Below are 12,859 nucleotides of genomic sequence, written 5' to 3'. Positions count from 1 at the left end.
TGTTGGAGGAGGTGTGTCCTGTTGGAGGAGGTGTGTCCTGTTGGAGGAGGTGTGGCCGCGTTGGAGGAGGTGTGGCCGCGTTGGAGGAGGTGTGGCCGCGTTGGAGGAGGAGAGTCACTGGGCTTGGACTTTGATGTTTCAAAAGCCCACATCACACCCAGTGTCTCTTTCTCTCCCTGTTTGCTGCCTGGGGACCAGGATCTAAAGCTCTCAGCTACTTCTTCAGCACCATGCTTGCAGGTCTGCTTCCATGCTCCATGTCATGATAATAATGGACTAATCCCCTAAACTGTAAGCCAGCCCCCAAATAAATGATTAAATGCTTCATTTTATAAGAGTTGCCTTGGTTGTGGTGTCCCTTCATAGCAGTAGAACAGTGATTACGATGGATATCTTTAAGTTGGTTGACCTACAATGAAAATATGCACATATGAAGATTTAAATTTATGTCCACACTGGCAGCAGGCATTTGTCCTTTATTTCCAGATGTGTCTGTATGTGGAGAGTGTTTTAGTAGGAGACAAAGCTGTAGCTGTCTCCTTAGTGCTAGTGGAAGTCTAGAGCCTACGTGCTTAGATATGACAGTCACATACCCACCAGGCAGAAAGGCTACAGCTCAAGTCTTTGCTGGTAAACTCTAAAGCAGATGAAGGGATGGATAAACCCACTTGGGCTGGAGTCATAAGAAATGATATGTAAGAAGGGCAGGGTCCAAAGGCAGAGATGATGAAATGCGGGCGTCAGATCTCACTGACAACGCTAAAATGAAGAGTCGAAATACAAAGCACACATGTCCCAGTGGTCCAAAAGACAGACCTGGCAAGCTCCAGACAGTCAGGCAGATGGTATCAGTCATCGTCAATATACAGTTCACGGCTCCTTCTTTTCTCATGTCAGGTTCCGTTATTGCACCCAGGATACAAAGAGAACCCTCACTACCCAACGATCCCGGCAGGAGGGAGATAGACATCTACTTGGCCTTCCGTAGAGCTTTTAATAGTTGATAGCTTTCTAAGCACAACACAAAGTGTCACCTCCCAAGGAGCTCATCAGTTGGAAGTTTGCATTCTCCAGTGATCTAACATGTTAAATCATTTGCCTAATGACTCACTAGACTTTGATTCTGCTAACAAAGTCTTCAGACAGTGGCAGACAGTCCTTAGAAAATGTGGGGAAAGGCATTGATTATAGTAACCTGCTCTGCCTTAAAATGAAATAATTTAAAGATCTGTCCACCAATCACTTACCTTTGCTTTATGGTATTTTCATTTAGGGAAGTAGTTTGCTTAGTTGATGAAAATATTTTACGTGATAGACTAATTTCTAAAGATAATTGTATGTTAGTATAACATTGTCAATATGCTTTGCAAAAATTCATGAATCACTACATTTCTAGAGATATTTAAGTTTGGGGGAAATTACCAATGTTATCAAATTTAACAACCTATTCCACCAATTATGGTTTACACATAGGAAGGGATAGAATGCTTTTCTCACTTGCAAGAGGTCCTCCTGAGTCCAGTATTTTAAAACAAAACAAAGAATGCAAAAGATAAATAACTTCATAAAACAAAAATAAATGAATTTAGAAAATGTTTTGCATTGTCCTATCTTACATTCCAGAAACAGGACAGCACGGTGTAATATTTTCTTGACCACAGTCTATAGAAAGTCTATCTAATGATTAATGAAAATATAATTAGCAGCACAATGACCGCCGTGCGGACAAGGAAGGATGCTGCTCACTCTGGAGATATCTCTGAGGGAACGATATTTCTACTTTCCTCTTATTGAGCTTCTTAAAAATTAGCACACATGACTTTTTCCCTACACCACATTCAAATCAAATCTAACTGGGTCGCGACTGACGAGGCCACACAGACCAAGCATTGTTTTCTTTTTGTGTTTATGGAAATTGGTTTCATGCTCTTGGTGGGCCAGAAACTTCTGTGAAACAGCATTTTAAAATCTGTTTTTATTATTTACTTATGTGCATTTCTGTGTGGGGTATGCACACATGAGTGCAGGTGCGTGAAGAGGCCAGCAGAGGGCAGTAGGTCCTCTGGAATGGGATGTACAGGCAATTGAGAGCTGCCAGCCATAAGTACTGGGAACTGAAGCCAGGTCCTCTGGAAGAGGAGGAACTGGTCTTAACCGTTGAGCCATTTCTTCCAAACTCACTGTAGAGCAATTTTTGAACATGGCTTAAATTTTGAAAAGATATTGGCTTGGTAACTGGAGAAGAATTAGTTTAGCGTCCCCTGATTGGAACCAATTTTGCATTTGCATACTGTTATACTCACAACTTGATTCAGCTGAAAAGGCTGATTGGCCCATGGTTTTTGAAAAAAACGCACACTTCAGAGTGAGATTGGAAAACTCGGCGATGCTCCAAAAGACTATAGCTTCCACTTCTCACCTGCCATGGTCAACCGATTTATTTATTTTTGCGTCTTTCATCCAAGTGACAAATCTATTGTATTCAGTAGTCACTTAGTGAATCTTTATTAAATGAACCTTAGAAGGTATCCATGCACTTGTGTAAACACACTAATGTGTACCCTATTCTTGGAAGCAACATTAGTGAGCAGTGGCTCTTTCTGACCACTAAATCAATGCTGAGTGTTACATACTAACCACCAATTTGAACCGCATTCTTCTTGTATATATGGGGAAAGCCCACTTGCAATTTTAAAAAACAAAGCCGTAATTCTTAAATTACGTTGCAAAATAATGAATTTGGTAATATAGATTCTGTATAAGCTTACAGAAAAAATTGCCAGTGTGTTGCTTTCCCCCTTATCACAGACGGTTAGAATTATTAGCAGAAATAGATAAATTCTGCCAGAGCACTTAGAAATCCAATCATTAAAAGTGCTCTCTCCAGCCTGCACGGTGTGTTTTTAAGAGACCTGCTCTCCCGTGAGCTGTCCACCGTTCTGTGCACGCATTACCATTTCTGAGGAAGGATCTCCGAGACTGTCCTCCGTTCAGCGGCGGTAACGTCTTCTTCTCCTGGCTGACGAATGTGTCCCACTTCACCTTCTCACAGCCTCCTAGCTCCTTGACTTTCTGTAAGCAACTTTCCAAGTACTCTATGGGGTCTTCCGGCTTGGAACACATCAAGCCATTCAAAAGGCTCTGAAATACATATATATAAAGTAGAAATAAAATCCGTTTTGGCACCGTGTTCCAGTTTGCTTTCTGTTGCTGTGATAGACATCATGGCCATACACATGGGAGAGAAGGGGTTCATTTGGCTCACACTCCCACATCACCATCCATTGTGGACTCACACAGGAACCCAGAGGTAGGAACTGGAGCAGAAGCCATGGAGGAAGCCAGCTTGCCCTGCATGGCTGCCCATCCTGCTTTCTTATGTAATCTGGGATCACCTGCTGGGGAGGGGTTGGGGGTGGCACCACTCCCAGAGAGCTGAGCTGAGCTCTCCCACATCAATTGCTAATGAAGAAATGCCTCACAGGTTTGCTTTCAGGCCGATGTGATAGAGGGAGTTTCTCATCCGAAGCATCGCTCTTCCTAGATGACCTTAGCATGTATCAAGCTGACAAACTCACCAGCAAGCATGAGCTTTGTTAAAATGTTGTTACGTCTTATCTCTAAATTCTGGGTTGTCTTCAGCCTTTCCATTTGGTTTTTTGTTTGTTTGTTTTGTTTTGCTGTTTTATTCACTACACAAAATAATGGATTTTATAATGCTATTTTCTTACCTATATGTGTCTCATTGTGTTTTGGTCATGTCTGTACCCCATTTCCCTCTCTTGGCTCCTCCTCCTACTGGTCCCCTCTTACTCCCAAACGATCCTTCCATGCCATATATATTTATCTGTGTAGCTAAGTCTCGATTCCATCCACAATACAAAACATGCACTACTGGTCATTTCCCCTCTTCTCTCTTTCCCCTTAATCCCCTTTCTCCTCACAGACAGCTCCCCTTGATTGTCATGACATTTACGTATCTGTTTAAATCTAGAATTTTACATCAGCGAAAGCCTATGGTATTTGTCTTTTTGGTCTGGCTTAGTTCACTTAACGTGGCCTCCAGTTCCAGTCATGTCTCCTGTGTCCCTGAAAGTTAGTTTGTTCTTCTGTATAAGTAGTTAAAACTCCATTGTGTATTTATACCACATTTAAAATCTATACATATGTAGATTAATATCTGACCAAGTTTTTCTGTACCTGTGAGTTTGACACAGTCCAGAGTCATCTGAGTGAGCCTCAGTTGGAGGGTTGCCTACCTCAGACTGTCTGATCTAGGAGATTACCTAGAGATTATCTCGATTGATTAATGTGGAATGCATTTGATGCAGGCACTGTACCAACTGAGCTATCTTCGAGTTCTACAGTGGCTACAGTAATTTGCATCCCCACAAGAAGCTTCTGAGGGTCTTCCTCCAAATCCCCCTGCATCTTCTCCAGCACTCCCTCAATTCCCTCGCCACAGCCATTCTGACCAGGGGAGGTGGAGAAGACTTGCTTTTTCCCTGATGACTAAGAATGTTGACCGCTTTTTTTGTTTACTTCTTTCTGCAATTTGGATTTCTTTTGTGAAATGTCTAGCCAGTTCTTTTGTCCATTTATCGGTTAGAGGATTTGCTTTGTTGGTGCTTAATTTTATGATTCTTCATATATCCTACGCGTTAACCCCTTATCAGATGTATAGGTGGTCAATTTCTTTCTCCATTCTGTATGCTGTGTCTTCACTCTCTTGTTTCCTTTGCCTTACAGAAGCATCTTAATTTCATGGAATCCCATCTGTCAAGTCTTGCTCATACTTCTGGAGCTACTGATCCCCCCACCCACCCCCACCCGCCAAGAAAGCTCTTGCTTATGCCTAGATCATGATGGAGCTTCCCTGCTTTCTCTAGTTGTTCCAAAGTTTCATGTTTTGCATTCTGTAAGGACTTGGATCTATTCTGAATTGTTTTTTTTTTTAACAAGGCGAGAAATGCATATGTGGTTTCGTTCTGCATATGGATATCTAGTTTTCCCAGTTCTGTTTGTTAAAGAGGCTGTCTATGTGCCAATGTTTGTTTGGACTAAATTTGTCCGAAATTGCATGTCTGTAGCTTCACGAGTTTATTTCCAGACCCTCTATTTTATGAGGTTGGTCTACATGTCTGTTTCTATGCCTTTATTACACTGTTTTGTTGCTTGGGCTGTATAGTATAGTTTGAAACAAGCAGATATAGCGACATCCTCACAATTGTTCTTTCTGTTCTTGCATGCATTTCTTTTAGTAAACAATTTGAATTGAAACAGTGATTTGACTGGGGATTTAAGACAACCCTGTAAATTCTTGACCAATTTGTTGTGTTTGTTTGGTTTGAGTTTTGTTTTGTTTTGTTTTTTTTTTTTAAATAGGGTCTCAGTATGGAGTCTTGGCTAGGTGAGACTCACTATGTAGAACAGGCTGGTCTCAAACTTACAGAGATCCCACTCGCCTCTGCCTCTTGAATTCTGGGAGTGAAGGTTTAATCACCACACCCAGCACCAGCGAGCTTTCAGCTCAGCATTCTCTGCCTTTCAATTAGCAGGGCAACTGTGCAGTTAGATACAGGAAATGCCAATCAAAGCAAGAGTATCATGGGAAATATTTCTGTCATTGTCTATGATTTGCTGCCCTAAAGTCTTATCCTGTCTTTATTAAAGTATTAAGGCTTAGCTCTGCTGTGAAGAGGATTTTGTTTGATAGGATTTAAAAAATGTGTATATGGTGCTTACGAAGAACTCCATGTGTACACACACTCAACAATGTTGGCGTTACTTGTTTCCATCAAGATAATTATCACTGAATACCTAGGCTGGCCTGTGGACCCTTTCTTTCCTACGGGACTCAAGATGAAACACTACACTTGTCATTTATATTGGAGCAGTGGTTTACGCATCAGCCTCCCAAACTAAAAGATTTCATCAAGACAGAGTAGGCCACACCCACTTCTTAGTTGTAAGTACCTGATACTCTCCCTAGTATATGGTATATATGTGTTGGAGTTTTAGGATTAGGACTAAGAGATAATTCCAAACACAGGTCTAAGTGAGACTTAACATTGCAGTGAGGGGATGTAAAGATTGCTCGGGAGTTAAGATGTCTCTGTTGTTTCTGTAGGGAACCCAAGTTTGGTTCCTAGCACACACATCAGGCAGCTTACAATTGCTTATTCCAGCTCCGGGGCACCTGACAACTTTTGCCTTCACAGACACTACACTTACATGCACAAACCCAACCCCCCCCTACACACTTAAAAATAATAAAGGCTAATCTAAAACTTTAATGTTAGATTTCCTAAATGCTGACCTATATGCAACACATCTCTCTACCAGATCTGTTAAGATTGGAGAGGGAAAGTATGGTCTTACCTGTTTTTATTTTTATGATGCCTTGTAGAAGGCAAGAGGTCTGTGTGCTTACACACACACGGGAGAACCGGAACTGTTAAACACTCGGGCTTTGTTCTTCAGTGGAAGACACTGATGCCTGCTCACCTGGATGGCTGGGGTGGACGTTGTCTGATCGCTTAGTGACCAGCCTATGGAGCCAGCCTCTGCCAGCTTAGTGATCGGCCTATAGAGCCAGCCTCTGCCAGCTTAGTGGATAGCCTATGGAGCCAGCCTCTGCCAGGTGACTGTCTGATAGCTGTCTGACCACTTATTGACCAGCCTATGGAGCCAGCCTTCACCAGCACCCCCAGGATCCTAGCATTGTTTCTCAGGCAATAGAATCCATCCTTACACTTACTGCAAACCTGTCCTCCCTCACCCCTTATCCTGACCGCTGCTGCAGTCAAGAGAACCCACTTGTGTGGAAAAGGACACAGGGACCTTTCTAAAGAGATGTGCTTTGCAAAGGCATTTGAATGTAGCCATGTCGAAAGCTCTGTTGTGAAAATTTTCATGAGGAAACTTTCTCCAAAGTTTTGTGTTTGAATATGCAAAAAAAAATAAATAACCTGCTTGGCATCAGACTCGACATTTGAGCCAGCGCTAAGTTGGGCTGAACCTGAGTTTCCTTCTTACCTCATTCGGGTTGTTTTCTCATCAGCCATAGTGTCTGCAGGGACCCCTAAAGTGAGTGGAAATTTACACATACTAGTTTCCAAAAATGCTACATCTTTGGAAATGCTGACTCCTAGGAGCTGGTCTGATGTACGAACATATTTTCCTTTCGCCTGTTTCGTGGAACACAAATTAGTCCCACCTATACATTACTAACATATAAGGCATGTACCCTTGGGAAGGTTGACAAACCCCAAGACAGCTTTTGATTTTTAAATCAGTATTGTTCCATTTCCTCCAAATGGCAGGCAGTTCCTACTAGGTTCCTTTGTTCTCTGAAGTCCCAAATGGAGTGGGGTTGGGTGTGCAGCTCCATTGGATGAGTTCAGCCACTGAGGGGGCAGAGAAAGCGTCATCCATTTTCTGTGAGGCAGGTTAGCTTCCCACACTTCTGCTATGCTCTGGGCTGGAGCCAACTCGAGGGCCCTCTTTACTTATGTGTACCATGCTGTGGGCAGCACTACCTCTTTTTGGGGGTCAAGAAATCATGTTCCAGGGATAGTAGTGATTAGCTTAACTCAGATAATCTTCCTTGTACATCTTACAAAAAACATGGGACGGAATGAAAGAAAACTCCAGATTCTATGTTCCTCGTATATAATCCAACCAAAATATTGACATTTAAAAATCCCGGCCTCTTAATTTTGTCTTTTCCTAAAGCTTAATTAAGTCATGTGTAATGGACATTTTCTGACTGGGAGACAGATATTTCAAGCTCTCCTACACAAACAAACTCCCGAGGGGCATTGACTTTTAAAGGGGACAATGGGCTTCACTCTTTCAATGATAATTTAAGATCATTTAAGTACTTTTTTTTTCTAGTAGCCAGCTGCCCCAGGGTGAAGATAACTAGTAGATGTTATTTCTTAGTTTCTGGATTAATCCTCTGAAAATGTGAATAATCTAATTGGACTTTTGATAGCATTTAAACTAATTGCCAAGTCTTTGCTCTAAGGTCCAAGATCGATACTCAAATTACAAAGCTCAGTAGAATTAGGAACACAGCAAAACCTGCTGAAAGTGTTTGCTTTGTTTTTTAATTTAATTTTAAAGTGGAAGTATGAATCTAACAGATACCCTATGCCACCCAAAGAAACCCTAGAAGTTCCATTATATATATACATATATATATATGTGTGTGTGTGTGTGTGTGTGTGTGTGTGTGTTTTTGTGATCCATAGATTCATTTATGTGTTACCTGACCTTTAATGGCATGTGTTATCTGTGACTGGGATTTTGGCAGCCACCTGTTTAAACTTTATATTCTTAGAACAGTGTAGCTCTGGCACAGAAAATCCATTTTAGAAACCTGAGGTGTTTGATGCTTGTGGTCTGTGCTCATCACAGGGACAATCGGGTCCTGCTTCCCTCCGGACTGGGCACAGCAGGCTCCTCTCACTGTTCAGAAGGAACCACGAAGTCACTTGCCCTCTCCTTCCAGCCCTTTGCAAACCAGAACTCAATCCCAGCACACTGCATTAGTGCCTCTCAAAAGGAAGCCAAAAGCCGACTTCCTTGTAGGTGTGTGCACTATTTTGAGACATTCCATTCACATGCTGAAAAGCCTGAAGCCCCAACAAGTCCTGCCATAACTTATCTGCATACACATTGTAGAGTTTTGTGACCGGGCCATCCAGGTTTTCTGTTAGTTACCCGGCACCAGGGAAGAGAGCACTTCCCACATTTTGGAGTCAGGAGGCTCGCCTACCGACACATCTATCCTTCTTTCAGAAGTGTGGAAATAAAACTCGTTTCAGTCTTAGCATTTATACGATTTAAAAACTAAATCTTTCCTCTCTTCATTTCCATATTTACAAAACAAGGCAAAAAAAAAAACACTCTCAAACACTGTAATTACGGCATCCTGTGTTAAAGATAGGGTCTCTTTGGGGGGGATGTAAGGGATTATTGTAAAAATTATTTTCTTGAGATACACTTTCCTTTGTACAGAACAAACAGGAAAAAGAACAATGTGTGGCCTTTAGTTTATTGTATTAGTCTATCATTTCCTTTGAAATGGAAGGCCAGGTTTTTTGCGGGCTCAACCTATGAAGGTTGGCTTGGTGCCATTTTTTTAAATTTTATTTTGTCTTGCAATCTAAGCCAAAGGCACTTTGGATTTAGGGGTGTTTTGAAATCGAGTATAGGAAGAAGAAAACGAAGCAGGACTTCTCTCTGGGAGGGCCGCTGTGGCTTGAGCAAGGTTCCTTTAGCTCATACCTGGAGCCTCCTTTCTGACATTCTTTGAGTGCCACCGCATCCCTGGTCCCTGGTGCGGATGCTGCTGCTAAGCCAGCAGAGGCTAGCAACAGGAGTCGCGCTTGGCGCTGTCTGGCCGCTCCCAGTTCGACCCAGGCTGTGTAGGTGGGCGGGAGGGCTGGGGCTGAAGGCTGAAGCGAGGGGGGAGAGCCTGAATCCAGCAAACGCGCTCAGGAGTTCATTCATTGACTGGAGGCATAGAGCGTCACAGACCCAGGAGGTAGTGCTACACTTGATTGTGTGTGTGTGTGTGTGTGTGTGTGTGTGTGTGTGTGTCCCCGTCCTTGTCCATCCCTCATCATCCCTCTCCCCCTACCCCGGCGGGAGGGTTGCTTCTTCCATGCTTCCCCTTCCCTGCAAAGGTCCCAACTCTGGACCCTTTCAGCTTCCTGTCCTGGCTCCATGTGGGAGACTGTATTCTCACCTGGCTTGACCCTCAGCCCCAGAGAGTGATGCCAGGCCATGGTCCCCTGTCCACTCTGGGTACCCATCTCTGAGGGATGCGCTGGGGGCAGTCTACATCCAGAACCTGGCTTGAAGAGGAAAACTTGATCCCAAGATGCGGGTTTCGAAACCCACATTTGAAAGCGACCCTAGCAACCCGCGGGAAAGGCGACTTGTCTGAGGCGAGAGGAGCTCTAGCTTCTGTGAACACCTTCACTAGGTACCCCGCACCGGAAGGGAAGGTGCCGCCAGGCGCTGGCCCTCCGAGTCCCGGAGGTGGCCGCTGGGAACCTTTCGGCCACCCAGCCTCTTACCTCGAAAAGCTGAGGAATGTCCCTCCGGGCCAGGTACTCCTTGGCGTCGTTGGTGTTCATGGCTGTACGGCGCGTGCAGTGCCTTGGGGCGCAGGAGGGGAGGCTACCGGAGCTGGGGCTGACGGGGTGCAGCTCTCACTTGGATGCGCGCAGGCCGGGGTCCCCTCGGCGACTCCAGGGCAGCTGTGCCGTCCGCGCGCCCGCCGCCCCCGCGTCCGCGCGGGTCCCCCAGTCAGCAGCCAGCAGCCGCTGCTTCCCGGGCACAGGCAGCGCGAGCGCCAGGGGAGGGGCGCGGAGGAGGACCGCGCGGCCGACGCCACCAGCCGCCGCCTCCCGGCTCTGCGCTCTCGGCCCGCGTCTCCCCGAGCCCGCTGCAGCGGCCGCCAGTCACGCTGCGCGGGCTGGCGCGGGGCGCGGGGGTGGGGACACGCGGGTTGCAGTCGCTCCCCAGTCCGCAGCACGGCCGAGGCTCTCGGGAGCCAAGGACCGGGCAATTGAAACCTGCTACATTTTCACTTCTACACACACTACACTCTGAGGTACCCGCCCCCAGGAGTTCTTCCCAGAAAAAAATAAAAACGACAACACACAAGTAGAGATTTCATCGTTTTTTGTTTTTGTTTTTTTTTTTTTTTTTTTTTTTTTTGGTTTTTCGAGACAGGGTTTCTCTGTGGCTTTGGAGCCTGTCCTGGAACTAGCTCTTGTAGACCAGGCTGGTCTCGAACTCACAAAGATCCGCCTGCCTCTGCCTCCCGAGTGCTGGGGTTAAAGGCGTGCGCCGCCACCGCCCGGCTCTCATCGTATATTCTTAAAGTTAATGATCTTTCAATGATGGGGAGTTGGGAGTGGGAGAGGGGTTTCCGTATCAGTCGTTTTAAGTATCCAGTTGTTAAGAAAAGTTTGTCTAGCTGGTTTCACATTTCCTTAAACATTTGAGTAGGAGGCCTGAAATCATTAGGAGAAGGATTAGGGAGCAGCCAAAGAATCACTTCTTCTGGGAGAAGCCTGCTTTAAACTGTGGTCACTGGCCCTATCGGAACCTCCCACGAGGAGGTGTCCACTGAGGTGGACTGGTGCCTACCCAAGGTGGTGGGTCTGTCCGTTGAAGATCGCTCTCCACCAAGGCAGGCCCATCCTCCCCAGCTTCCAAGATGACTCCTGAATCACATAAGAAGTCTTTTCACTCACTGCCTCTGAGAGATGCTCTGAGCTTCCCCGGGATGTGGTCTCTAATGCTTGCAAGAGCCCACTCTGCAGGAGGGTATGTAGCAGAAAGGAAGGAGAAGCTACAGACTGCTGGCGTCTGGGATTTGGTAGAAAGCCACACTTTAAATACTTCAAGTTCAAAAACTCACTGCCTGAATATCTGTTTCAAGTTCATCTTAAAAGAGCTTTTCTTGGTCCTGTTTCTTGCCACACAAGCCACCGCTGCTCACGCCTGAGGATGGCTGCAATTTTATTTGACGAGAGGAATGGAATTCAAAAGTTAATTAGCCCAGTTTGTGAGTTAAGCAGAATGTGTGGGCGCTTTGGAAGCCCTGTGCCATAACAGGTGTGTCCTGTGGTAGTCTTGATGGAGGCAGGTATTCAGTTCTGAGTTACATAGGGTCCTCTGTGAGAACAGGTCTCCATGTATGTTTCTCTAGCTTATTCGACAGCAGGCTGTGGAAGGACACAAAGTCTCCTCTGTTCTGGGCAGTGGTTGCCACAGTCCTTGGAAAATTATAGGGCCCAGTGGCCTAGGGAATGTTGAAGCACACAGGACTGAAAAGGTCAGTTCCTGTAGGTCTTCTCCAGGTCATTTTCATTGATTTTGTTGTCATTGTTATGGCTTTGTTGTTTTAAGGTGGTCCGTGATTCTTAGGGTCTTTAGAAAACCCAGCAAGTGACAGAAACACCATACCGCATCCCCCTTGTAAAAGGAGGTCAGATAAGAAACACTGTAGTTAGCTTGAGAAAAGATGTAGCAAGTTTGCATTGGCCTTAGAGAGTAACAGTGTGCTTTTGGGTGTATCCCAGGGTAGAGAGGTTCCTGAGGGCCAGAGGCTCCACCATTCCTATTGCAGAGTGAGGCCTCCTGGGGGAAAGACTTGTGAAGAAACCACAGTGGTTAGAATCTAGGCTGCTGGCTGGGAAGAGGAGAGCGTGCAGGCACAAGATCACAAGGTCATCCTTGCCGTGTCTAAGCTGTTTTACCAGCTCCCTGACAGGGTTTGAAGGCTAGCTACAGGAAGAGCCTGACGCCCCATACACGGGCAGATGCAATCCTACAAGCTCTAACAGACTACAATTTACTCCATGCCTGCTATAATTTTTTTATCAATTTGCACATCATGACAATTTCCCACATTATATTCAGATAAAAATCTAAGGGTCATGACCAAATAAGTTTAAATAAACTGTTTGCTTTTGTTTTACATTTAATGCAAACGGAATTGTTCCCATCCTCTTCAAAATCTTTGATTTGGCTTTAGCTTTTTAAAGTATAATATAATACCCACACACTGAGACAATGGGGATGTTCTACTGGAACTCACCAAGGCCAGCTGGCCTGGGTCTGGAAAAGCCTGGGATAAAACTGGACTCTCTGAACATAGTGGACAATGAGGACTACTGAGAACTCAAGAACAATGGCAATGGGTTTCTGATCCTACTGCACACACTGGCTTTGTGAGAGCCTAGGCAGTTTGGATGCTAACCTTACTAGACCTGGATGGAGGTGGGTGGTCCTTGGACTTCCCACAGGGCAGGGAACCCTGATTGCT

At 45.1% G+C, this 12,859-nt stretch overlaps 1 protein-coding gene across 1 annotated transcript in view; it reads right to left on the bottom strand.

The window, feature by feature from the left end:
- Ak5 (adenylate kinase 5) overlaps positions 1-10,343 on the bottom strand; it is a 170,313-nt gene extending 159,970 nt beyond the window's left edge. The window contains exons 1-2 of the mRNA XM_005357474.2: positions 10,095-10,343; positions 2,955-3,141 (exon numbers count right to left, since the gene is read on the bottom strand). Of these exons, the coding sequence (XP_005357531.1) occupies positions 2,955-3,141; positions 10,095-10,154 (247 nt within the window). The 5' untranslated portion in view covers positions 10,155-10,343. The remainder of the gene's footprint in view (positions 1-2,954; positions 3,142-10,094) is intronic.
- Between the last annotated feature and the right edge of the window lie 2,516 nt (positions 10,344-12,859).

Source organism: Microtus ochrogaster, chromosome 21, assembly GCF_000317375.1.
Source record: "Microtus ochrogaster isolate Prairie Vole_2 chromosome 21, MicOch1.0, whole genome shotgun sequence".
In the NCBI taxonomy this organism is placed as follows: Eukaryota; Metazoa; Chordata; class Mammalia; order Rodentia; family Cricetidae; genus Microtus; species Microtus ochrogaster.
Note: the sequence above shows the minus strand (reverse complement) of the source record. Positions and strands in the feature narration are given on the sequence as shown.